We start from the raw sequence: 24,418 nt of genomic DNA on the forward strand, positions 1-24,418 counted from the left end.
CTACATCTACATCTACATTTATACTCCGCAAGCCACACAACGGTGTGTGGCGGAGGGCACTTTACGTGCCACTGTCACTTCCTCCCTTTCCTGTTCCAGTCGCGTATGGTTCGCGGGAAGAACGACTGCCGGAAAGCCTCCGTGCGCGCTCGAATCTCTCTAATTTTACATTCGTGACCTCCTCTGGAGGTGTAAGTAGAAACGCACCCTCTCGAAACCTGAACAGCAAGCTACACCGCGATGCAGAGCGCCTCTCTTGCAGAGCCTGACACTTAAGTTTGCTAAACATCTCCGTAACGCTATCACGCTTACCATATAACCCTGTGACGAAAGGCGCCGCTCTTCTTTGGATCTTCTATACCTCCTCCGTCAATCCGACCTGATACGGATCCCACACTGATGAGCAATACTCAAGTATAGGTCGAACGAGTGTTTTGTAAGCCACCTCCTTTGTTGATGGACTACATTTTCTAAGGACTCTTCCAATGAATCTCAACCTGGCACCCGCCTTACCAACAATTAATTTTATGTGATCATTCCCCTTCAGATCGTTCCATACGCATACTCCTAGATATTTTACAGAAGTAACTGCTACCAGTGTTTGTTCTGCTATCACATAATCGTACCTTAAAGGATCCTTCTTTCTTTGTATTCGCAATACATTACATTTGTCTGTAGCTTCAACCAGCCGTCTTCTGAAGTTCCCAGAGTTACTGACGAATAACACTATAGAAAGTTGTAGTAAGAATGTTGGGTTAATCCCGCCTCTGTCTGTCACGGACAGGAGGCTCGGAATGGCACGGCATGGGCGCGGTACTTACGCCGTGCTTCTTGGCGAGCACGTAGACGGTGTTCTTCTGGGTGTCCGTGGCGATGATGTGGCGGTTGTCGCCGGCCAGGTAGTCGCGCTTGGAGTTGAGGCGCAGGTGGGTGTTGACCTCGTACTCGCGGATCGAGTGGGTGGCACCGTCGCGCTTGACGTGTAGCAGCTTGACGTAGTTCTTGCCGTAGCCGTACTCGTGCAGCTCGTAGCGAGCCTCCCCTGCCGCCGACTCGGCGTCGGCGTCGCCGGCCGGCCGCGGGTCCGGCAGCGTCGGATCCGCCCCCGGCGCCGGGGGCGGCAGCTGCGCCGGCAGGCGGCCCACGCGGGGGCGGCGCTCCGCCGCCGGCACCTCGAGAGCTGTGCCCAGCGCAGACACGGGCAGGCCGCCGCCGGCGCGCATGTGCTGGTGCGTCTTGTTGACGCCCACGCCGTTCATCCTGTACAGAGCAGCGACTCGTCAGGAAGACTCTCCACAGAAGACACAAAACATGACCGCGTAAATGCGGTGCTGATAGAATCAACAGTTAAAAATTAATTTTTTGGGTTATTCTGTGACCTGTGTGAGACGCAAAATTGTATTTGGGAGACTAAAATGTTATGGCATTAAACAGCGTGGACGGAGTCTTAGGTTCTCAAAGGAAAGAATGAAAAGTGTATGTCTGGTCAGGACCTCCCGATGGGTAGAGTGGCTGCCTGCATGCAGGTCTTTTTAATAGACGCCAATTCAATGACTTGCGTGTCGATGAAGATGAAATGGCGGTGTAGACAACAAAACACCAAGTCTCCAAGCAGAGAAAATCTTAGATCTAGTCGTGAATCGAGCGCAGACTTCTCATATGGTACTCAACTATAAAGGCAGACTCTCAGACTAAAACAGAGTGTATGTTGATACGCTGCATTACAGGTATAAATGATATAACGGGAGTAGGACTCGTTAAGACTACGAAGGCAGGACAGTTCAGCGATACGATTGTTCTCATCAGAATCGACAGAAAACCAACACTGATAACAATAGGTTACCTACACACACCGACGTAGCGAGCAGAAAATAAAGAGACTGAGAAAGTATATGAGGATACTGAACGGGTAATTCAGTGATTAAGGAAGATGAAAAGCTAATAGTCATGGGGTATTGGAATGCGGTTGGAATAGAAGGATAGGTTGCGGGAGAATATGGACTTGGTAGTAGAGAAGAGAAACACTAATTTAGTTCCGCAATAAATTTCAGTTAGTAACAGCGAATACTCTGTTCAAGAAGCACAAGAGGAAGAGGTATACTTGGAAAAGGCCGGAAGATACGGAAGATTTCAGATAGATTACTTTATGGTCAGGCAGAGATTCCGAACTCAGGTTTTGCATTGTAAGGCATACCCAGGGGCATAAATAGACTCAGATCACAATTTGGTAATGATGAAGAGTAGGCTGAGGTTTAAGAGCTTAGTCAGGAAGAATTAATCCGCACAGAAGAAGGATACAGAGGTACTAAGGAATAACGACACACACTTGAAGTTCTCCAAGGTTACAGATATAGCAATAATGAATAACTCAGTAGGCAGTACAGTTGAAGAGGAATGAACATCTCTAAAAAGAGCAGTTACAAGAAAGGCATCTGTGAAAAAACCATGGTTAACAGAAGAAATACTCCATTTGATCGACGGAAGAGTCAAGTACAAAAATGTTCAGGGGAATTAAGGAATACAGAAGTACAAATCACTTAGGAATGAAACAAATAGGGAATGTAGGAAAGCTAAGGCGAAATGGCTGCATGAAAAATGCGACGAAACCGGAAAAGAAATGATTGTCGGAAGGACTGACTCAGCGTATAGAAAAATCGAAACAACCTTCGGTGAAATTAAAGGCAAGGTCGATAACATTGAGAGTGCAATGTGAATTAACTGTTAAACGCAGAAAAGAGAGAGAGATAGGTGGAAAGAGTGCGTTGAGGGCTTTTATTAGCGGGGGGACTTATCTGATGACGTCGTAGAAGAATAAACAGGAGTCGATAGGGAAGAGATAAGGGCTTCAGTACCCATTATATCATACCGGAAACGTTGCGACAAACTTCAAGTTATTGTAGAGGGCGTCTTAAAAAACAGATCAAGGATAGGGAACTGTACCTGGAAACTTCATCCAAGACGCTACAGAGCGTCTAAGTTATAGGTGCTGGCGCCTGCTCCTAGGCAACCCCTTTAGCAGCTAACCTGACACTGCGCGCTGATGGACCATAGACGGAACGTTTCGCAGTGTTGTTTGTTATTCAGTAATCGTGGCTGATTTCCGCGATCGCCAGTGGAGAAGATGGCGTTAGCAGCTGCGTAGACAGGCCTTGCCTCCGATGAACGCGATGCTGTGTTGCCTTGGTGAATCACAATTTCGGACACAGGTTTCCATCTACAGTTTATTTTTCTCCTGTACACCGAAAACATTGGAGATTCTAGGAGAAAAATAAACTTCCGATGCACCACACTGTCCGAAACTATCATCCACCGAAGCAACAGAACATCACATTCATAAGAACTGAGGCCTATCTAAGCAGCAGTCAGTTCCATCTTCTTTACTGATGATTGTGACAGTCAACCGGGATCATTGAATACGAGTAACAAATAACATCGCGAGACGCTCCACCTATGGTCCGTCACCGTACGAAGTCACGTTTGCTGCTGAAGAAGTGGCCTAATGGCAGGTGCTCTCACCTATAACTTCGACACTCTGTAGTGTTTTGGGATGACGTTTCTCGACACGGGTTCCTATCCCCGATTTCTTCAAGCCATCCTCTTCAACCTCTCGAAGTTTCTCGCAACATTTCTCGGTCACCAAATATTAAGAGTGAGTGGACATAATATGTGATGTCCCACGAGGATCGTGGGACAGCCTGAGGAAATGTGCAGCTCTCACATAGAAAAATTTGAACATAACTTAAGTAGAACTAGAGTCAACCTAGCTCCAGTTCTAATAAAATTTGAACATAATTTAAGTAGAATTAGAGTCAACCTAGCTCTAGTTCTAATTAAATTACGTTCAAATTTTATCATGTGAAAAACTGCACATTTCCTCAGGCTATACTTTATTGGCGTTGTATTATTCATGCAAGAATTTGAACATACGAGTAATTTATGTAAAACAAGAGTGAACCTAGTAACGATAATTGTGAGACTTCACATTTTATGTTCCCCCATTCATGCAAGATACTTAGGAATAAAGTGCAGCCTGAAGAGGCCTCTAGCATTTCACATAATCAGATACAAAGTCTGTGTATGGCTCTGAGATCCAATCATCAACAACCATAAAGAGATTAAAATCAAATACACAAGTTATTTTAAAGGACAATTTACAAACTGTTTGCAGATGACTCGAGCATTCTAATGAAGGGCCCAAACTAGACCTTACCATACAGATCAGATGATAGTTAAATAGGCCTAGAACTGGTTCATTACAAACATTTTAACTTTTTATCTCACGGACATTCAGATACGGAAGTTCAAAGAAGCAGAAATGATCTTCTAGTACAGGTGCAGTACACAATGATCATAAATATTGAGTCACTTAAGATTTCATGTAAAATTTTTCCCAGGACGCATATGCTATCTGTTCTCTGTCGCCAGATGAACTGTCATAAGGTCCACAATAAAAACAATGTTGGCTGTAGTCTTCCCTCATATCAATATTGCTTGTAAAGATAACGGTGTCCGAATTTTTCAGAAATAACTACAGAAAACTCTGCCATCAGAACGAATTCAACAGCGATTCACTCTCCGAAATACCGTAAGTAGTTCTTGAGAAATTTCCGTATGTTGAACTGAAGACATCTTCATTTTGTAGATCAAACTAGTTGCTGTTTTACGAAGTAATTCACGATTTTGCAACCTAAAGAGGAAATATACTGCCTCAGTTAAGGAGGCAATAATATTTCTGACTGCTACATTTATCTCTCTCTTTTATATCGGACTGTGGGACTGCAGTATAGCATTGTATTTCCACATAATCGGAGATGATATATGTTCTTATTTGAGTATGAAATCAAGAACTAATAACAAGCGACTATTCGACGATCAGGGAGCAGTTGTTTACAATTCTTACGGCTGAAAACTGGATTTTGATGGCTTCAACGATTCAAGAAATATGTGAAGTGATTGACACTGTACATATCATCCAAATATGGTTTCCTTATGAGTGTATACGCTCTGAGGAAAGTCTGAGTACCATAAGGCTTCTTCTTACTTTGTACCAACAAACTTCATTTCATAGTCTCAGAGCAGCGTTCCTAGGTCCTTCTCTCTCAGATATTTTCACCAAACATAACATGAATATGAAATTTTCTGCGTGACTTCACTTCTGCACCTAAGTACATACCGCTCCTAACTGACACTGTGTGTGTGTGTGTGTGTGTGTGTGTGTGTATGTGCGCGCGCGCGCGTAAACACTAACTTGCTTCATTATGGATGGAAGACGCGGGTTGTTATCTTGAATGAAGAGTCATCGACAGACCGAAAAGCGAGTTCACGCGGGCCGTACGAAAGCATGTTTGTACACTTGTCATTCATCTTCTATGTTAATGAAGTCACAGTTAATATCAACCTCATACCTTTCGAAAATGATTTAGTTATCTACAATTAAGTGCTCTCTGGAGAAAAATTATACAAACAGTCAAAACTTGGGGTGATTTGAAAGTAGTGCAAATATTTGCAATTTTCTGTAAATGTTCAAAAATGAGAAACTGTACATTTTACAGTACGCGAAAACATGGTGTCCCATGACTACAATAACAGTGAGTCGCCACTGGAGTCAGCCAACTTTTACAAGTGCAAGTGCTTCAAATAATATGAAATAGAATTATCGCATAGGTTCAGGTAAAGAAGTGTGAAGACTTCAATCTGTTGGTTGGATGGGAAGAAAATGCAATTAGTCCGTATAGAAGACTGCCTACAAAACACTCGTGCGAACCTTGTTCTAACATTGCTCAAGTGTATACAGGACCCACAAGAAATAGGTCTAACAGGGGATATTTAACGTTTACAACGAAGGGCACGAATGGTCGCAGTTCTGTCTGACCCTCGGGAGGGCATCGGAGAAATAGTGAAAATCTTGAACTTGCAGACACTTGAAAGTGGACACCGACTATCCGAGAAAGCAGACTTACAAAATTTCAAGAACCAATATTACCGAGAAATTCCGTAATATTATACAGTCCCGTATGTATCGCTCCACTACGGACTGTAAAGACTACACTAATTAAACGACATACACATGAATTTAAGCAGCATTCTTACCGAGTTCCATACACGAACGAAGCTTTAAGAAACTCTGATATCTGGTTCAGTCGGATAAGATCTAACATCAACGCTGCAAGGAAATTAATCTAGTAGTCCTTGCTCCACTTCTCTTCAGCTTCTAGGTTGCAGACATACCAAAAACAAAATCAAGGAAGTTTGGTTCCGCTGACGAATGGGTATTTTCAACAAGGTGACGAAACCCTAACGGAGGACCTTGGTATAGTCGGAATGTATTTTCACATATGGAGACTCCAAGCAATAGCCACCAATTCTGAGGTTTCCTGCTTTCACCTAAACTGTAAACTCGCCGAAAGTAAGTTCAATTTACAGTCTGAAAAACACTGCACTCACGTACTCACTTTTAACAAAACAGCAAAGTATATACGAGTAATCCTCGACACAACTCTTTCAGAGAGGATCTAACAAAAACAGCCGAAAAATTATAAGCAAGAAACATCACCATTTGAAGCTAAGTGATGTAACATGGGAGCATCGACATCCAACCTATATTCTTCTGCTTTGAGTGTTATCTTCTCAACGACTGAATGGTAAGCCCCAGTTGGTTAAATAGCGAATATGCACGAAAGACAGATATCCATCTAAATAGCGCCATGAGAACAATTGCTGGCGTTGTCAAATCAGCACCTGGTTGCTGCTACTATCCACCATTTAATTCCCTCAACTACAATGCATAAGTGCTAAAAAATGTAATGGTAACAAAAACCTAACAATCCAATAAGATATCGATGATGCAAACCATAACGGTCACCGCTCTAGACTACCATCAACAATAATAGCAATGGTCGCTGTGGAAGACGAATTCAATATTACTAATGAATGGGCTCGAGACTGGACTGTCCGCCTCGATAGCTGCGGGATCAGCGCGGTTAACTGCTAATCGAAGGGGCCCCGGTTCCATTCCCTGCCGAGTCGGAGATTTTCTCCACTCAGGGTGTTGTGTCTTCTCATCGTCCTTATGGCTTATATGACCAGTCTAAGCCCATGCAACTTAAACGAGAATGTGGCTTGACCTAATGAATACACTGAATTGTCGTAAAACAAGGACGTATCATCTTTGCAATGATGGGATAGATGTATGGGCACGTCCAGAAAGCCAATAAGTAAAAGAAAAGAAACAAAGTAATAATATGCCGTGTATCTTCCAAAAATCGCCGGGATTTGACTTGCTGCGCAAAAAATGGTCAACGCTAAACAGATTTAGAACACAATACGACAAACGTGTATATTTTTTACACAAATGCGATACGTAACGGTCGCCACTTTGTGGTAGCGGAGAACCGCAGACCATCAGGCACATCACAGAAGGATGCTGCCGAGAATTCTTCTGGGTTGTATGGCCTTGGTCCATGGAATTCTTCTGTCCCTGGCGTTTCGTCCTGGTTGTGCTGAGTCTTGCCGACTGTTAGAAGAGTCAGCACAACCAGGAGCACCTCAAAAGATGTCCAACGCAGCTTTGGACGAAACGCCAGGGATAGAAGAGTTCCATAGACCACGGCCATACAACCCGGAAGAATTCTCAGCAGCTGAAACATCCGGTCGTGAAAGCCTTCACTGTATGACAGAAGGATGCCCCACAAATCATACGATGGTAGACCAGGAAGCCTCCTACTGACGACTCCAAAACCGATAGATACACAGATGCTCTAGATGATTGTTTATAAGACTTTATATTGCAAATATTGTGCTCTACACAGTATGTATACTTTTTTTTCAATTTGTCAAAAGCAGTACAGTGAATAAATAAATGCAGAGTTGTCACCCAGATGAGTCGCCAGTGCTGTGCATTGACGAATACTGGGCTACTGACCTGTCAGAGTAGGACCAGGGCATGGTGTCTGGTGACTGCTGATCGTCGACGTCTGTGTCCTTCTGGTCGCTCGAGGCTGCCGGAGGCGCAATGTCGCCCGGCCGCGCCGGCCGCCCCGTTTTGAAGGCGTCGCTGCGGACAAAGTGCAAGTTGAGAGCCACCGCCGGCCTTGCGACGGGGAGCAGATAGAGGGAGATTCGTGTAAACACGGGCGTGAGCCCGCCACGCGCCGCGCCGCTGCCGGCTGACCCCGGGCCGCCGGCGACCGGTTCGCAGCCGGATCGGCTGCTCGATCAGGGTCGCCACCCTAATCTAATCGACTGCAATAAATATACCTCGACGGTTCGCAGCGTCTGCTGCGCAGCTAACTGGTCGTGTACTGCTTCTCCGGGACACGTCAGGCGCCCGCCTCGTGCACCCTCTGAACCAGCTGTACAAACTACCTTCCCTCTACTACACAACAAACAGAACTAGCTCTTTTTGCCGATGCCACTAGTACTGTAGTCAGTCCGAACAGACATTCAGAAACAGAAGAAATGGTAAACAATGTTGGTAAAAATACATTCGAGTGGTTCAAATGGCTCTGAGCACTATGCGACTTTACTTCTGAGGTCATCAGTCGCCTAGAACTTAGAACTAATTAAACCTAACTAACCTAAGGACATCACACACATCCATGCCCGAGACAGGATTCCAACCTGCGACCTTAGCGGTCACACGGTTCCTGACTGAAGCGCCTAGAACCGCACGGCTACACTGGCCGGCTGTCGATTGGTTTTTTGCAAATCCTCTCACTCACAATTTCAAAAAGATACTTGATGCTGAATAAAAACAACTTTCTGAGTAGCGCAGCTACACCTCGGAGACATTGTGAATAACAATACAAAACACTCAACGCTCAATAACCTTCTAAAGTACCATAAAAATAATACCACTTTAAAAAGTCAAGAATGATGAAGTATTTCCAAATGCCAGATAGCTGTTAGATTAGATTAGTTTTTCGTTCCATAGATCCGTGCTGAGGAGATCCTCGAGGATGTGGAACATGTCAATTTTTTTAAGCTGAAATAACAATACTAATAGTATGTATATACAGGGTGTTACAAAAAGGTACGTCCAAACTTTCAGGAAACATTCCTCACACACAAATAAAGAAAAGATGTTATGTGGACATGTGTCCGGAAATGCTTAATTTCCATGTTAGAGCTCATTTTAGTTTCGTCCACCTACCCTCAATGGAGCACGTTATCATGGTTTCATACGGGATACTCTACCTGTGCTGCTAGAACATGTGCCTTTACAAGTACGACACAACATGTGGTTCATGCACGATGGAGCTCCTGCACATTTCAGTCGATCTGTTCGTACGCTTCTCAACAACAGATTCGGTGACCGATGGATTGGTAGAGGCGGACCAATTCCATGGCCTCCACGCTCTCCTGACTTCAACCCTCTTGACTTTCATTTATGGGGGCATTTGAAAGCTCTTGTCTATGCAACCCTGGTACCAATTGTAGAGACTCTTCGTGCTCGTATTGTGGATGGCTGTGGTACAATACGCCATTCTCCAGGGCTGCATCAGCGCATCAGGGATTCCATGCGATGGAGGGTGGATGCATGTATCCTCGCCAACAGAGGACATTTCGAACATTTCCTGTAACAAAGTGTTTGAAGTCACGCTGGTACGTTCTGTTGCTGTGTGTTTCCATTCCATGATTAATGTGATTTGAATAGAAGTAATAAAATGAGCTCTAACATGGAAAGTAAGTGTTTCCGGACACATGTCCACGTAACATACTTTCTTTCTTTGTGTGTGAGGAATGTATCCTGAAAGTTTGGCCGTACCTTTTTGTAACACCCTGTATATGTAGATGTAGAAATGCAGAAACATCTGTTGTCACTGACTTGACTTGGATACTGATGGAGCGCAATAATCATCAAATTGTAAGTTACACTTCAGTTCCAATGAGTGTGAATCATTTCAGTTTCTTGGATTTGAAATAACTTGAAAAAATGAGGAAGTTGGACAAGCAAGTCTCTCCTATGCTCTTTGAAGAAAGCATAACATGTCATAAAGTCTGCCTTTCTCTCAATTTTTCATTTTTGTGCAGATAACTTAAAGTCTTGTGTGATGTGCGTACCTCCGCCGTATATACAGCTGCTGTCTATCGGATCCTGTAATATACCCTACAGGGTGTTATCTGGCCTCGCTCATTCAGCAGTCATGCTTTTCACATTTTCTTTCACTCAGTTTCTACATCTACATCTACATCCATACTCCGCAAGCCACCTGACGGTGTGGGGCGGAGGGTATTTTGAGTACCTCTATCGGTTCTCCCTTCTATTCCAGTTCTAGCAATACCACCATTTCCAAAGTTGGTTATAAATCAGATTAATAATGTTGCTCACGCAGCATATGTTCGCTTTATCTAGCAACAACAAAGTTATTGACTGTGGATGGTATCGTATAATGAAGTCGCTGTAAAAAAGTCATTAATTTTGGCACTTATCTTGAATGGACTCCCACGTAGATTTCGTCGAAGTTGTTATGGCTCATATTGTTGATTTTAGGTTGATTCCACTTTCACTGCTAGAAGGTCCAGATCTGTATTTTAGCAATATTTGAAGACTTAACAAATGCGTTTTTCAGGAAATTCTTAATGATCAATCAATCCTTGGTGTTCACGATTCACATTTTTATTAAGCTTCTTGTAAATTCACATATACTTCTTCTTAATTGTTACATCATCAAGCAAACAGTTTTGTATCAATCTTCATAAATTTAATTTCCACTTTAAACAAACACAAGACTGACTGTTCTTTTACAAAGCGAAATAGCAACTTCTGCAAAGTGAAACAAAGGCTGCTCTGTGCGCATTCGCGCCAAAACGGTTACAAATAAGTCAAAGATTATGACAGTCTCACAGAAATGAATACACACAAGAACCATATCACTGTAATATATCGATATATAGGAGTACCTATACATTAATAAAACCAAATGTGAATATTGTCACAAAAATATGTCTGTTACTTCGCAGAAAAACAGTACGATATTACTGGTATCGAGAACTGGGGTTGGAGTGCCGTAATTGTCACGTAAATAAAGAACCATTACACAGTCTCGTAATGTTCGTGGAAAGAAACATTGTCGGTATGCCTCTGTGTGGTCTCTATCTCTCTGATTTTATCCTCATGGTCTCTTCACGAGATATACTTAGGAAAGAGCAATATACTGCTTGACTTCTCGGTGAAGGTATGTTCTCGAAATTTCAACAAAAACCCATACCGAGCTACTGAGCGCCTCTCCTGCAGAGTCTTCCACTGGAGTTTATCAATCATCTCCGTAACGCTTTCGCGATTACTAAATTATCCTGTAACGAAGCGCATTGTTCTCCGTTGGATCTTCTCTGTCTCTTCTATCAACCCTATCTGGTACGGATCCCACACTGGTGAGCGATATTCAAGCAGTGGGCGAACAAGTGTACTGTAACCTACTTCCTTTGTTTTCGGATTGCATTTCCTTAGGATTCTTCCGATGAATCTCAGTCTGGCGTCTGCTTTACCGACGATCAACTTTGTATGATCATTCCATTTTAAATCACTCCTAATGCCTAGTCCCAGATAATTTATGGAATTAACTGCTTTCATTTGCTGACCTGTTATATTGTAGCTAAATGGTAAAGGATCTTTCTTTCTATGTATTCGCAGCATTCATTACGACAGACTACCAGTTTGGTTTGACACTTAAAGGGGATAACTTCTCGAACGCTGGGAATCTGTAATTCTTCATCTTCATTATGAAAATATAACCATTATAAACCTGAAATGCGTCAGTACTGTCGTGAAAGCTGTAGTTTGGAAAAAGCCCCTTCATACAGCTATCGGTCTTTTGGAAACACTTCATCATTCTCGATTTTTTCCGTCGTTATAATTTTTGAGAAGTTGAATCCTTTTTGAGTGTTTTTTATTGTTATGAAATTCAATATATTAGTTCCAAGGGGTCCTCAGCCGTGAGAAATTTCTTGAATAGTAACAGTTCGCCGCACTGGCTGTTAGTGTTGGGATTAAACCATCCTTTCATCTTCTGTTGTGTGGTTTCGGCCGTGCAGCCATTCTCAAGTGTAGGTTATAGCCCCTTACGTGCATGTACACTATCTGTTCAATAGTACCCGGACACCTCTATGGAATCTGGTCTAACAGGGCCATTTCATGAATTTCACATTTGTGACGGATCTTTCGTGTTTGTGGTGCCGATTCCATAACGCACATTACGAGCGACGTTCGATAAATAATGCAACGCATTTTTTTTTTCCTGGGCCGATTTAGGTTGTGAAAATGAGGATTTTCTTGTCGGACTTAGTGAAATATTCCCGCTTCAGCTCCTATTGTTTCATGAAGTTCCGATAGGTGGCGGCGCTGTAGGTAATCTTCAAAATGGCGTCTGTAACGGAGTTGCGTTCCAAGCAGAGAGTGTAATCGAGTTTCTTTTAGAGGAAAACCAGAGCATCGCAGATATAAACCGTAACAAACAAAAACTAAATATTTATGTCCGGGCATTAGTTTTTTATGTCAGAGTTATCGGTTTAGGACCCCTGTATTTCAGAACACCTGCTCCCTTACACTAGCAGGTAAGGAACTGAATGACCCCTCGAATAGCAGGTAGCATATTGAGTTTTTATAGCCTCTGATGATGTCTCCAGCATTGGAAGGCGAAACGTTAGGCATAGAAATATGCCTTAGACTAGGGACTAGTGCCCAAGAAAAAAAGGCATGTAGCAGTTAATGCTTGTAATAAATATGCTTCATCGTCGCGCAAATTCACTTTCTTCCGTTCATATGGTCCCAGAATTAATAATGGCTGCTAACCCGCCTTCTAACAAGAAAATATGTGAAACATATTGACTATAGGCTGTGTCCCACAGCTTTTAAATGTGTAATTAATCCCATGTTAGTCAACAGAAGTTGCTGATTAAAAAAATTTTTTTTTCTTTATTCCCGATTTGGATTTCACAGATATATATATATATATATCACAAAATGTGAATCCAGCATATTCATAATAAGCGAGACTATACGATAAGAAAATATAACCTACATGCTTATGTTATAGTCATAACCAATAACAGATTACGCGCCATCGCAGCTTTTACAGTCATACGCCGACCGTCAGGAAGTCCCGAAGCTGATTGTATTTCTGACGTAGAAGCGACGTAAGCCCAGTAGTTACAGTAGCAGCTTGAACTAACATATCTAAACAACAGATGTGCATTCGAGCATCAGTTGCGAGCAGGCAGTTTTAAGTAGTGGAGGTGCGGCCATAGTGTATCAACGTTGTTGTGCCACAAATTGCCATGGAGCAACGAACTGAACATCTCTAAATTAAGTGTTCAAGACGTTCTCCAGAATGTTTGGAGGAAGATAAATTTTTTGTCTTGCAAAAACAATGATTCAATTACAAAACGCAGACATTTCTTACCAGAAAAAAAATCACGGTTGACCTGACTCTCTGTCACGACTAGGCACCTACCACAGAAGTGTAGTGAACAACGTCCCAAACAAGGGCTTTTCTGAGAGTTTCACTCGGTGATATGAACTTTCTGTGCGATGTACTCAAATAGTGGGAAACTATGTAGTACACCTAAAGCACTAAAATGATCATTTTAACTTTTCGTATTTTTTTATTAATCTATTCTCGAAACGTTTTGCACTGATAGGGTATAGTGTCGGTGCAAAGAATGGAGAGCACTTCTTACTGTTGTGAAGATTCAGATTCCGTAAAAGCAATATAAATGTGGATTTCACGAAACAGCTTTCAATTTCGTACCAGCACAACGCATATCGAGAAATGGAATGGACTATTCTCTGTTTATTGTGTCGATGAAAACAATGCTATGGATAAGCACACTCGCTTGCAGTTGTTTAACGATTTAGCAGTCACATTCGTTTCAAAACTGTTTGCCAACATCAGAGGATATCTTTTATTCTTGTGTTTCATTTTATGTTGGGTACTGAGTTTGCGTTTTGGAGACAGAACCGTATAATGAAATGCGCCCCATACTGCCATATCTCTTGCACGAAAGCGCAGCATTTATTGTTACCCTGCTTACTATTATATTTATATCAAGTCAACTAATGTGGTATAAAGGCAAATATCGAAGAGCTTTTATAATCGTCGAACAGAACACAGGCTATCAGTAGAAGAGACGTCGGTTGTAGTATGTAATACGTGCAAACTTTGCCTTTCGTTTGTGACTCCACTCCACAGCAATTTTTGGAACTATTCACAATATACTAGAGTATGCGTCCAATACAAAATAATTATGGTTCCACAACAGTCTAATGTTGAGTCTAAACCGTATCAATGTCCTATCACGTGTTTTCAAAACGTCCGTAAATAACAAATCTGTCCGAGAATACAACAACGCGTTCTACGACGTTTGTACCTGAGTAACACGAGTTGCTGCAATGGTCGTACTGAATTTATAGTCTGTATCTCGACGAGACGTTGCTAACGCCGATACCGTGTTGAGTGACGATATCTTCCTTCATTATTAATAATAGTTACGTCAGTGAGATGGCAGAATGTCGTCACATTCACGCCCCGTTATCTGAGAAATGGTTGTTATCATAACATTCAGTTCTATACCCAATTACATGCAATTTTACTGTTTTCTTTTTCCGTTTTCCTGAAGTCCTCTCACCATCGAGTTCATTAAAAATACTTGAAAATCTGATTTTATGATTGAAATATGAGGAAACCAAATTGCTATTTTTTTACAGAGGTATAATCTAAAATCTACTCTAAAGGTGGAGGGAAACGCCTTAATTACGAAGTGTAGCAGCGGAAAATACACACATACACTCAGGGAAGAGAAAGAAGAGAGAGAGGGAACGTATCATCTAAAGTAGCAAGTACAGGAAACGTGGATGAAAGCTAGATTGAAAACAATGACTAACTCTGTAGGCGCCAAAACATATTAAGGTACGTATGAGGAAACTTGGACAAAGAGTACTCGGGAGACAAAAAGTAATATTCGACTTTGACTTTAGCACCAGTGAATTACATTTTGGTGACATGTTTCAGCTGTGCAGGACGTAAATAAAAGCGCAACAGCAAATGCTGCTGTGAAGCAGTACCTAATATATGAAGCAGTCCTTTCACAACGGTCTCTTGCGAGCTCCCCTTCACGTTGTAATGTTCGACTGTTGAGAGCCCTACACGTAGTACATGTGAATGCCTCGGACAGGATTAGGGAAACTTCTCTGTTAATTTCCTTGCGATAACAGTGCAAACAAAATTGAAATCAATATTGAATCAGTGATATTTATCAGTTTTTGAATACACTCACTGGGATGACTAGCTCCTCAGAGGCCGAGATAAGGAAACAGCGACGGAAAGTGACCAGGAATGAACGGTTGCAAGGCCCCGTTGTTTATCAGCCTCGACTGCAACACCTGACTCAGCGGAATTGTCAACAGGGGCAGTAACTTGTAGTGTTAATATTCGTGTACAATAGTAAATATTTTCAACTAACGACATGAGTAATTTCACTAACATGATCTGTGTGTTCAGTACCATGTAAAACACATAGAGTAACTTCCATTCATCTTTAGTTGGGATTGCTTACTAGTGTTACAGTGAAAACGGTATATGTAAAATAAACAATATATGTCGTGTACGTTAGTTACCTGGGAAGCATAATTAAATAAAAGGAAGCTGTACTTCCGTATTAAGTTTTTATTATCAGTTAAACGTACGATGTATTCAAAGACGTATTTATAAACAGGACAAAGCAAAAAAATAAAAAGACACTGCAAAGTTCGGTCCAATGGAGAGTATCATGAAGATAATTTCCGTTGATGAATGCAACTAATACTGCAGTGTAGCTGTCAGTTTTATGTATGAACTACCTCGGTAACGTATTTTCATCTAGATAGAAAAAAGGATCTTAAAAATAATTTTTAATATATGCTGGTATAAAAACATCGAATTTGTCTTCACAAGTGAAAATATCTAATTTCCGTCCCTCGAGAATAGAATTCTCGATTGAAAATGATAGAGCTATTGCGTAAATCTAACAAATACTGATTAAATTACACTTGCCGGCCGGAGTGACCGTGCGGTTCTAGGCGCTACAGTCTGGAACCGAGCGATCGCTACTGTCGCAGGTTTGAATCCTGCCTCGAGTATGGATGTGTGTGATGTCCTTAGGTTAGTTAGGTTTAATTGGTTCTAAGTTCTAGGCGACTGATGACCGCAGAAGTTAAATCGCATAGTGCTCAGAGCCATTTGAACCAAATTACACTTAAAAATGGTATTTCTCGTTCTTATTAGAGCGGGCTGAATTTAGCAACAAACTGAATTTTATTCCTCTCATGGCAGCAAAATCTCAGCTGATATAAGAAATATTGTTTCTGTCGTACATCTGAGAGAGAAAAATCCAAAGGCGGTTTACTCCTCGAAATCCGGTAAGTAGTGTCGAAAGAATCACAACAGAATAATTTTGTTTTGAATTGCCTTACGCGTAAGTTAATGACTGCGCACCCAAGTACGAAAATACATGGAAAGAGAAAAGAGAAGGAGACGTTAGCACCGCGGGGAAGCCAGTGTAAATGGGGTAGGGAGGGAATCATGCTTTTTTTTTTGTCTATCCATAATCGAATGTTTGATCGGTCTCACTTACCCACTTCGAACTGGAATTACCAATCAGGCGAGCGTAACATTTCCTTCTGATCTCAGGAATTTATTTATAAGACAGAATATGTTCGCCGGTCGTGGTGCCGGGCGGTTCTAGGCGCTTCAGTCTGAAACCGCGCGACCGTTACGGTCGTAGGTTCGAGTCCTGTCTCGGGCGTGGATGTGTGTGATGTCCTTAGGTTAGTTAGGTTTGAGTAGTTCTACGTTTTAGGGGACTGATGATCTCAGAAGTGCTAAGAGCAATTTGAACCATTTTGAACAGAATATGTTCAGATCAGGAAAGTACTAACTTGTAAGTTCTGCAAGTTCACAGGTATTACTTACACAGATTTGTAAGAGTAAAACCCAGTTGAATTCGTCTCTAACGGTACTAGCAGTCGGAAGTACTATTGCTCAATTTAAAAAAGTAAAGTTTTTAGATATATCTCTATAAGCAATAGTGCTGTGGCAAAAGTAAATAAGTCATTTCGTTGATAATATCTTGCAAATCATCTGGGTGAAAAGTGAATTAGGAAATCTTAAATTATTGCAGAAATATTTGTGATTAACAGCTCAGGTGATTAACAATATATGTAAACCATGAGAGATGTCACGTTACAAGACATTCATCGTCCACTGTGTGAAACTTACACGGCGACGCAATGAGTGAAGCAACGTTTTGTTGGTGTGTGCGAATATTCAGTTCAGGTGTGTGAATGTGAACGATGAAGGACGAGAAGGGCCGTACTACGAAATTGATACACGAGTGCATGGAAAACATCGATGCGCCGGTCACACAGTACAGACGTTTCACCATGACGGCATTGTATTACATCTTCCAGGAAAAGAAACTGGCATCAGTTGGTTATCATCTGAGGAGGATAGTTTCTACGACGGGATTGAGGCAAACCTGTTCCCACGCAACGCTATAAGTCTCAAGAACGATTACTTTGAAATGTGGTGTAATGTGTCATCCGACCAAATGGGGTATCTGTCTAGCATGAGGAAGGCACTCTGTCGTCGTGTTACACTGCCGAATAAACGAATTGTGCATTTTGGGGAAAAGTGAAGATACGAAACTAAGAATAATACACGAGTTTACTGGTGTCAAAACTTAAGAACAAAAGTAACTTTCACATAATTTGGCACTGCCTAGTGACATAGTTCGATGAAACTTAGCTAGAAATAACAGCTGTAGTATAGTACAGAAGGCAACTGGTAGAAAAACGCAATGAGACGGAAATGACGATACGGTCCGGCACAAATTTTCATTGTCGTCGTTCCATTATGCAGTTGATGGTTGTGCATATTTGCAGCTGCGAATGCATTTCATGTAAGACAGTAATGACATTTTAATTCAAAGATAATAATTGCACTGATGTCACCTACATTTTTGGTTGTCTCCTGAACATTAAAATTCATGAAACTGACCTAAAATTTCCATTTTCAATTTTTTTTATTACTGCAACTCATCGACAATAATTTCGCAAAGTGTCAATGAAGAAATCACATCCGGAGTGTCTGAAAAATAATTAAATGTGTGTCGCGACCTTCCGGCCACGCCCACTTTTTGAAGCAATACTTCAATACTAGCTCGGTGAACAACTATTCAAGAAAACTTGCACGGGATATATACACTGAAGAGCCAAAGAAATTGCTACACCTGGCTAATATCGTGTGGGGCCCCCACGAGCATGCAGAAGTGCCGCAACACGACCTAGTATGGAGTCGACTAATGTCTGAAGTAGTGCTGGAGGGAAGAGACACCATGAGGTTGTCTCCATACCCGTACGCGTCCATGCGGTCGATACAATTTGAAACGAGTCTCGTCCGATCAGGCAACATGTTTCCAGTCATCAACAGTCCAAATTTAGTGTTGACAGGCCCAGGCGAGGCATAAAGCTTTGTGTCTTGCGTCATCAAGGGTACACGAGTGGGCCTTCGGCTCCGAAAGCCTATATCGATGATGTTTCGTTGAATAATTCGCACGCTGACAGTTTTTGATGACCCAGCACTGAAATCTGGAGCAATTAGCGGAAGGGTTGCACTTTTGTCACGTTGAATGATTCTCTTCAGTCGTCATTGGTCCCGTTCTTGCAGGGTCGTTTTTGGACCCCAGCGATGTCGAAGATTTGGTACTTTACCGGATTCCTGATATTCACGGTGCATTCGAGAAATGGTCATACGGGCAAATTACTTTGGAGATGCTGCGTCCCATGGCTCATGCGCCAATATAATACCACGTTCACACTCACTTAAATCTTGATACTCTGCCATTGTAGCAGCAGTAACCGATCTATCAACTGCGTCAGGGACTTGTCTTATATAGGCGCTGCCGACGGCAGCGTCGTACTCCGCCTGTTTACATATCTCTGTATTTGAATATGCCTGCCCATACCAGTTTCAAAATGGTTCAAATGGCACTGAGCACTATGGGACTAAACATCTGAGGTCATCAGTCCCCTAGAACTTAGAACTACTTAAACCTAACCAACCTAAGGACATCACACACATCCATGCCCGAGGCAGGATTTGAACCTGCGACCGTACCGGTCGTGCGATTCCAGACTGTAGCGCCTAGAACCACTCGGCCACATTAGCCGGCTATACCAGTTTCTTTGGCTCTTCAGTGTATCGGCGAATAAAAATGTCTTCAAAGTTCAGAACTTTATTTCATTGAATAATAATAAGAAGCCACCTGGATAACACAACCGTTCTTAATGTTTCTTCGTATCGGAAATAGAATCCGAAATAGGAAATTTGAGAAAAATAGATATACAGCGCCTGTCTTCACCCGAAAGTCGTTTGAAGACCTAGCAAAGGAAAGAAGGCAGGAAACAGGAAACCAGAAAAGAAGCTTTGAAGTGAAAGAGGACCCTGAGTATAAATATGGGGCCTTCTGAAGAGGAGACACAACGAAACAGCTTTAGGTTGAACTTTAAATTGCAGTTTGTGAAAGCTACGTTTTTTAATGTTCATAACTTTTTCTCTGAATCTATGAAGGCCAGAACTATGAAATCTTGTCAGAGATTTGGGGTAAAGTGCTTGCAACTCTTCATGAATTTTATATTATATTTCCGGAATTATAATTAAATTCTGCTATTCGGTGTATTCAATAAACCTCGTGAGAGAATCTTACTATATGCAAAGAGATTAAAAAGACAATATTTTGTAGAAATCTCTTGAGTAGCTCCTGATAAAGACCCACAAATATTATTTTTTGGAAATATAATTTCTAACTTTCATAAATAAGTTATATACAGGGCGGTCCATTGATCGTGACGGGATATCTCACGAAATAAGCGTCAAACAAAAAAAATACAAAGAACGAAACTTGTCTAGCTTGAAGAGGGAAACCAGATGGCGCTATGGTTGGCCCCCTAGATGACGCTGCCATAGGTCAAACGGACATCAACTGCGTTTTTCTAAATAGGAACCCCCATTTCTTATCACATATTCGTGTAGTACGTAAAGAAATATGAATGTTTTAGTTGGACACATTTTTCGCTTTGTGATAGATGGCGCTGTAGTAGTCACAAACATATGGCTCACAATTTTAGACGAACAATGCAATAAATGCTCAAAATGATGTCCGTCAACCCCAATGCATTTGGCAATACGTGTAACGACATTCCTCTCAACACCGACGTTTTTAGGTTCCCAATTCTCGCGAAATTTGTAGGCTACTGATGTGCGGATTAGCCGCGACAGCAGCTAAAACACCTACTTGGGCATCATCATTTGTTGCAGCTCGTGGTTGACGTTTCACATGTGGCTGAATACTTCCTGTTTCCTTAAAAGACGGAACTATCCGGCGAACGTTCCGGACACTTGGATGATGTCGTCCAGGATACCGAGCAATAGACATAGCACACGGCCGTTGGGCATTTTGATCACAATAGCCATACATCAACACGATATCGACTTTTTCCGCAATTGGTAAACGGTCCATTTTAACACGGGTAATGTATCACGAAGCAAATACCGTCCGCACTGGCGGAATGTTACATGATACCACTTATTTATACGTTTGTGACTATTACAGCGCCATCTGTTACAAAGCGAAAAAGGTGGTCCAACTAAAACATTCATATTTCTTTACGTGCTACACGAATATTTAATAAAAAATTGGGGGGTCCTATTTAAAAAAAACGCAGTTGATATCTGTTTGACCTATGGCAGCGCCATTTAGTGGGCCAACCATAGCGCCGTCTGGTTTCCCCCTTTAATCTAGAGGTGTTTCGTTCTTTGTAGTTTTTTCATTTGATGCTTATTTCGTGAGATATTTGGCCTGGTCACTACCAATGGACCACCCTGTATATAATCCAAGGAACTTAAGAGTGAATGAGTTAGTTTCATGTAAAGCATTGTACAAAATTTCATTGCTGTATGTTTAAAATCGTGGAATTGGTGCATCTATTAAATAGCGTGTGTTTTTCATGAACGCCCCACTCCCTCCCTTTGCAACGTGCAAAGTGGATGTTCTGCGACGTGCTCCCATGCTGGCCACAAGGTTCGTAGGATTTCTTGTGTTTGGGCGTTCCATTCCTCCACCAGTACGGTCGATAACTGCCAGATTGTCGTTGGTGCATGTGGTCATGCTGCAGTAAGTATCCACAACGGATCCCACACATACTGGATGGAATTTGAGTCGGAGGAACTGGCAGGACAGTCCATTCACAGAATATTCTCTCGTTCCAATAACTCCTCCACCCGCACAGTTCCATGCGATCGCGCACTGTCAGGGCAGAATGTATCCCCGAAAAAGATGTACATGGGGAAGCTGTACAGTGACAGTGTCACAATAACTATGAAGGTGAGTGTACCGTCTTCAAAGATTTGGGGCTCAGTACAATCACGCAATATTATGCCTCCTCGCACCATAAAAGCCTGCACCACCAAAACAATTATGTACGACAATGCTGAACGAAGCCTCATATGGTCGGGAGGAGGGAACACGTAATGCTCTCTGCTCGTTCCCCTGACTTAAATCCCATAGAGCACCTGCAGGTTTCGTTGGACGGACGTATTCCAGCACGTACACATGCACCAACGACTATCCAGCACGCTGGCGAAGGAATGGGACGTCCTAGCAGAAAAATACCTTACCAACCTTGTGGCAAGCACGGGAACACGTTGCAGAGCATGTGTTGCCTATTGTGATTTTCACACATCCTATTAAGAACCACGTCCCACTTTTTGTAATATCCAGGGGACCAACAAATGGTTCAAATGGCTCTAAGCACTATGGAACTTAACGTCTGAGGTCATCAGTCCCTAGACATAGAACTACTTAAACCTAAGTAACTGAGGACTTTACACACACACACACACACACATGCCCGAGGCAGAATTCGAACCTGTGACAGTAGCAGCAGCTGAAACGCCTAGAACAGCTCGGCCACAGCCAGGAGACCAATATCAGTCAGTGATGTCAGTGTAATTATTGTCTTTGAATACCTCATTTCTGTTCGTGTCACTGCATGTTTCTTTCGGTTACTTTCTTTGCTGTAGTGTAGCATTTATTACTATATATGCTCAAAGTCATTGACCTATGTTATTTGGCGGTGACACGTCATGCAAAACTTGTTTTCATCCCGATGTTTTGCACTCCACTGTATTAAAGCTCGTATTGTTCTCCCCATCGATGTAGAAATACAGACGAATACATGCATTTACATTTTACATTTACATCGATACTCCGCAATCTACCTTACGGAGTGTGGTGGAGGGTACCCCGTGTGGGGTCTTGCCGACTCTTCTCGTATAGGGTGTATACAGGACGCTGCGTTCTCGGAATGCCATACAACAATTGAAGCAAAAACACATTAATATTTTTTATTACAAATAAGAAAAATGACAATACTTAACTTGTATTTTCAACAAGTGGTAGCAAGCGAGAGGCGACATACAAATAAGTGTCCTTTGCTATATACAATGTTCATGCGAGTAATTGATACAGATCACACGTCACTGCTATCATAGCACTCTCTTCTACGTCTTGCTAATACTGCCTGAGATTCAGTCCGGAACCACGCGGCTGCTACGGTCGCAGGTTCGAATCCTGCCTCTGGCATGGATATATGTGTTGTCCTTGGTTAGTTAGGTTTAAGTAGTTCCAAGTTCTAGGGGACTGTTCACCTCAGAAGTTAAGTCCCATAGTGCTCAGAGACATTTCAACCATTTTTGAGCACTGTCCGAATACTGTGCGGCGGAGGCTGTCAGGAGCGGCGCTTATATTCTCCTCTTGTAGAGGCCGCTCCGGTCATAGTGCCGTCCTAATCAGCGCACCATTGACCGACGTCGTCTCACCGCCTTCTCTTCTCTTGCGTTCTTCATCTCCGTTTCGTCGCTTGCGGTTGCGCCAGAACACGACGTACCACTACTAGTCATTTCCTTTCCTGTTCCGCTCGCAAATATAGCGAGGGAGAAACAACTGTCTTTATGCCCGTGTATGAGCCCTAACTTCTCGTATCATATTCATGTTCCTCCACGCAACGTATGATGGAGGCAATAGTATCTTTCTACAGTCAGCTTCGAATGCTAGTTCTCTAAATTTTCTTAGTCGTGTTCCTCGAAAAGAACGTCACCTTCCCTCCAGCGATTCCCATTTGAGTTTCCGAAACATCTCCGTAAGTCTTTCGTGTTGTTCGCACCTACCAGTGACAAATCTAGCAGCACGTCTGAACTGCTTCGATGTTCTCCTTTAACCCGACTTGGTATGGACCCCAAACTCTGGAGCAGCACTCGAGAACAGGTCGCACAAGCGTCGTATATGCGAACTCCTTCACAGATGAAAGTCACTTTCCTAGAATTCTCCCAAGAAGCCAAAGTCGACCATTCGCCTTTCCTGCTACAATCCTCACATGCAAGGATAAATTAAACTTAAGATTATACCTGAATGCACAATTTTATGTCCAGACACATGTTTCACCTGAAGTGGCCATTCGTACTAGAATGTACAATAAATGTCATTATCGCTATTTGTTCTCTTACTTTCTGGAAGAACTTCGGATCGTTCCAAACCCACATGTAAGGCGTAATATTCCGTGGCTAGGTGGCGCGATAGAAAAGAAGCATACTCATGCACGAGGGATCAGTCTTTAGTGCCTATCCTGTCATCCTGCTGCAGGTTTCCGCAGATTTCCTTTTATCGTTCGAAGGTAATGCCAGATATGGCCAATACGTCTCCCTCCTTTTGACCAACTGCGTTTCCGCTTCGTCCCTAATGACCTCGCTGCCAGCTAAACATTCAATTTTTGCCCTTCCTCTTAAATATCTAGTGCCAGTGACTTACAAGAGATTTAAATTATTGTAAGTAAGAGAACGTTAAAAGCCTCAACATGTACACTCCTGGAAATTGAAATAAGAACACCGTGAATTTATTGTCCCAGGAAGGGGAAACTTTATTGACACATTCCTGGGGTCAGATACATCACATGATCACACTGACAGAACCACAGGCACATAGACACAGGCAACAGAGCATGCACAATGGCGGCACTAGTACAGTGTATATCCACCTTTCGCAGCAATGCAGGCTGCTATTCTCCCATGGAGACGATCGTAGAGATGCTGGATGTAGTCCTGTGGAACGGCTTGCCATGCCATTTCCACCTGGCGCCTCAGTTGGACCAGCGTTCGTGCTGGACGTGCAGACCGCGTGAGACGACGCTTCATCCAGTCCCAAACATGCTCAATGGGGGACAGATCCGGAGATCTTGCTGGCCAGGGTAGTTGACTTACACCTTCTAGAGCACGTTGGGTGGCACGGGATACATGCGGACGTGCATTGTCCTGTTGGAACAGCAAGTTCC

At 42.5% G+C, this 24,418-nt stretch overlaps 1 protein-coding gene across 1 annotated transcript in view; it reads right to left on the reverse strand.

Moving 5' to 3' along the window:
• The window catches only part of LOC126484036 (uricase), a 100,427-nt gene that overhangs the window by 20,445 nt on the left and 55,564 nt on the right, over nucleotides 1-24,418 (reverse strand). Inside the window, exons 2-3 of the mRNA XM_050107372.1 lie at nucleotides 7,922-8,053; nucleotides 822-1,260 (exon numbers count right to left, since the gene is read on the reverse strand). Of these exons, the coding sequence (XP_049963329.1) occupies nucleotides 822-1,260; nucleotides 7,922-8,053 (571 nt within the window). The remainder of the gene's footprint in view (nucleotides 1-821; nucleotides 1,261-7,921; nucleotides 8,054-24,418) is intronic.

This window comes from Schistocerca serialis, chromosome 6, assembly GCF_023864345.2.
Source record: "Schistocerca serialis cubense isolate TAMUIC-IGC-003099 chromosome 6, iqSchSeri2.2, whole genome shotgun sequence".
In the NCBI taxonomy this organism is placed as follows: Eukaryota; Metazoa; Arthropoda; class Insecta; order Orthoptera; family Acrididae; genus Schistocerca; species Schistocerca serialis.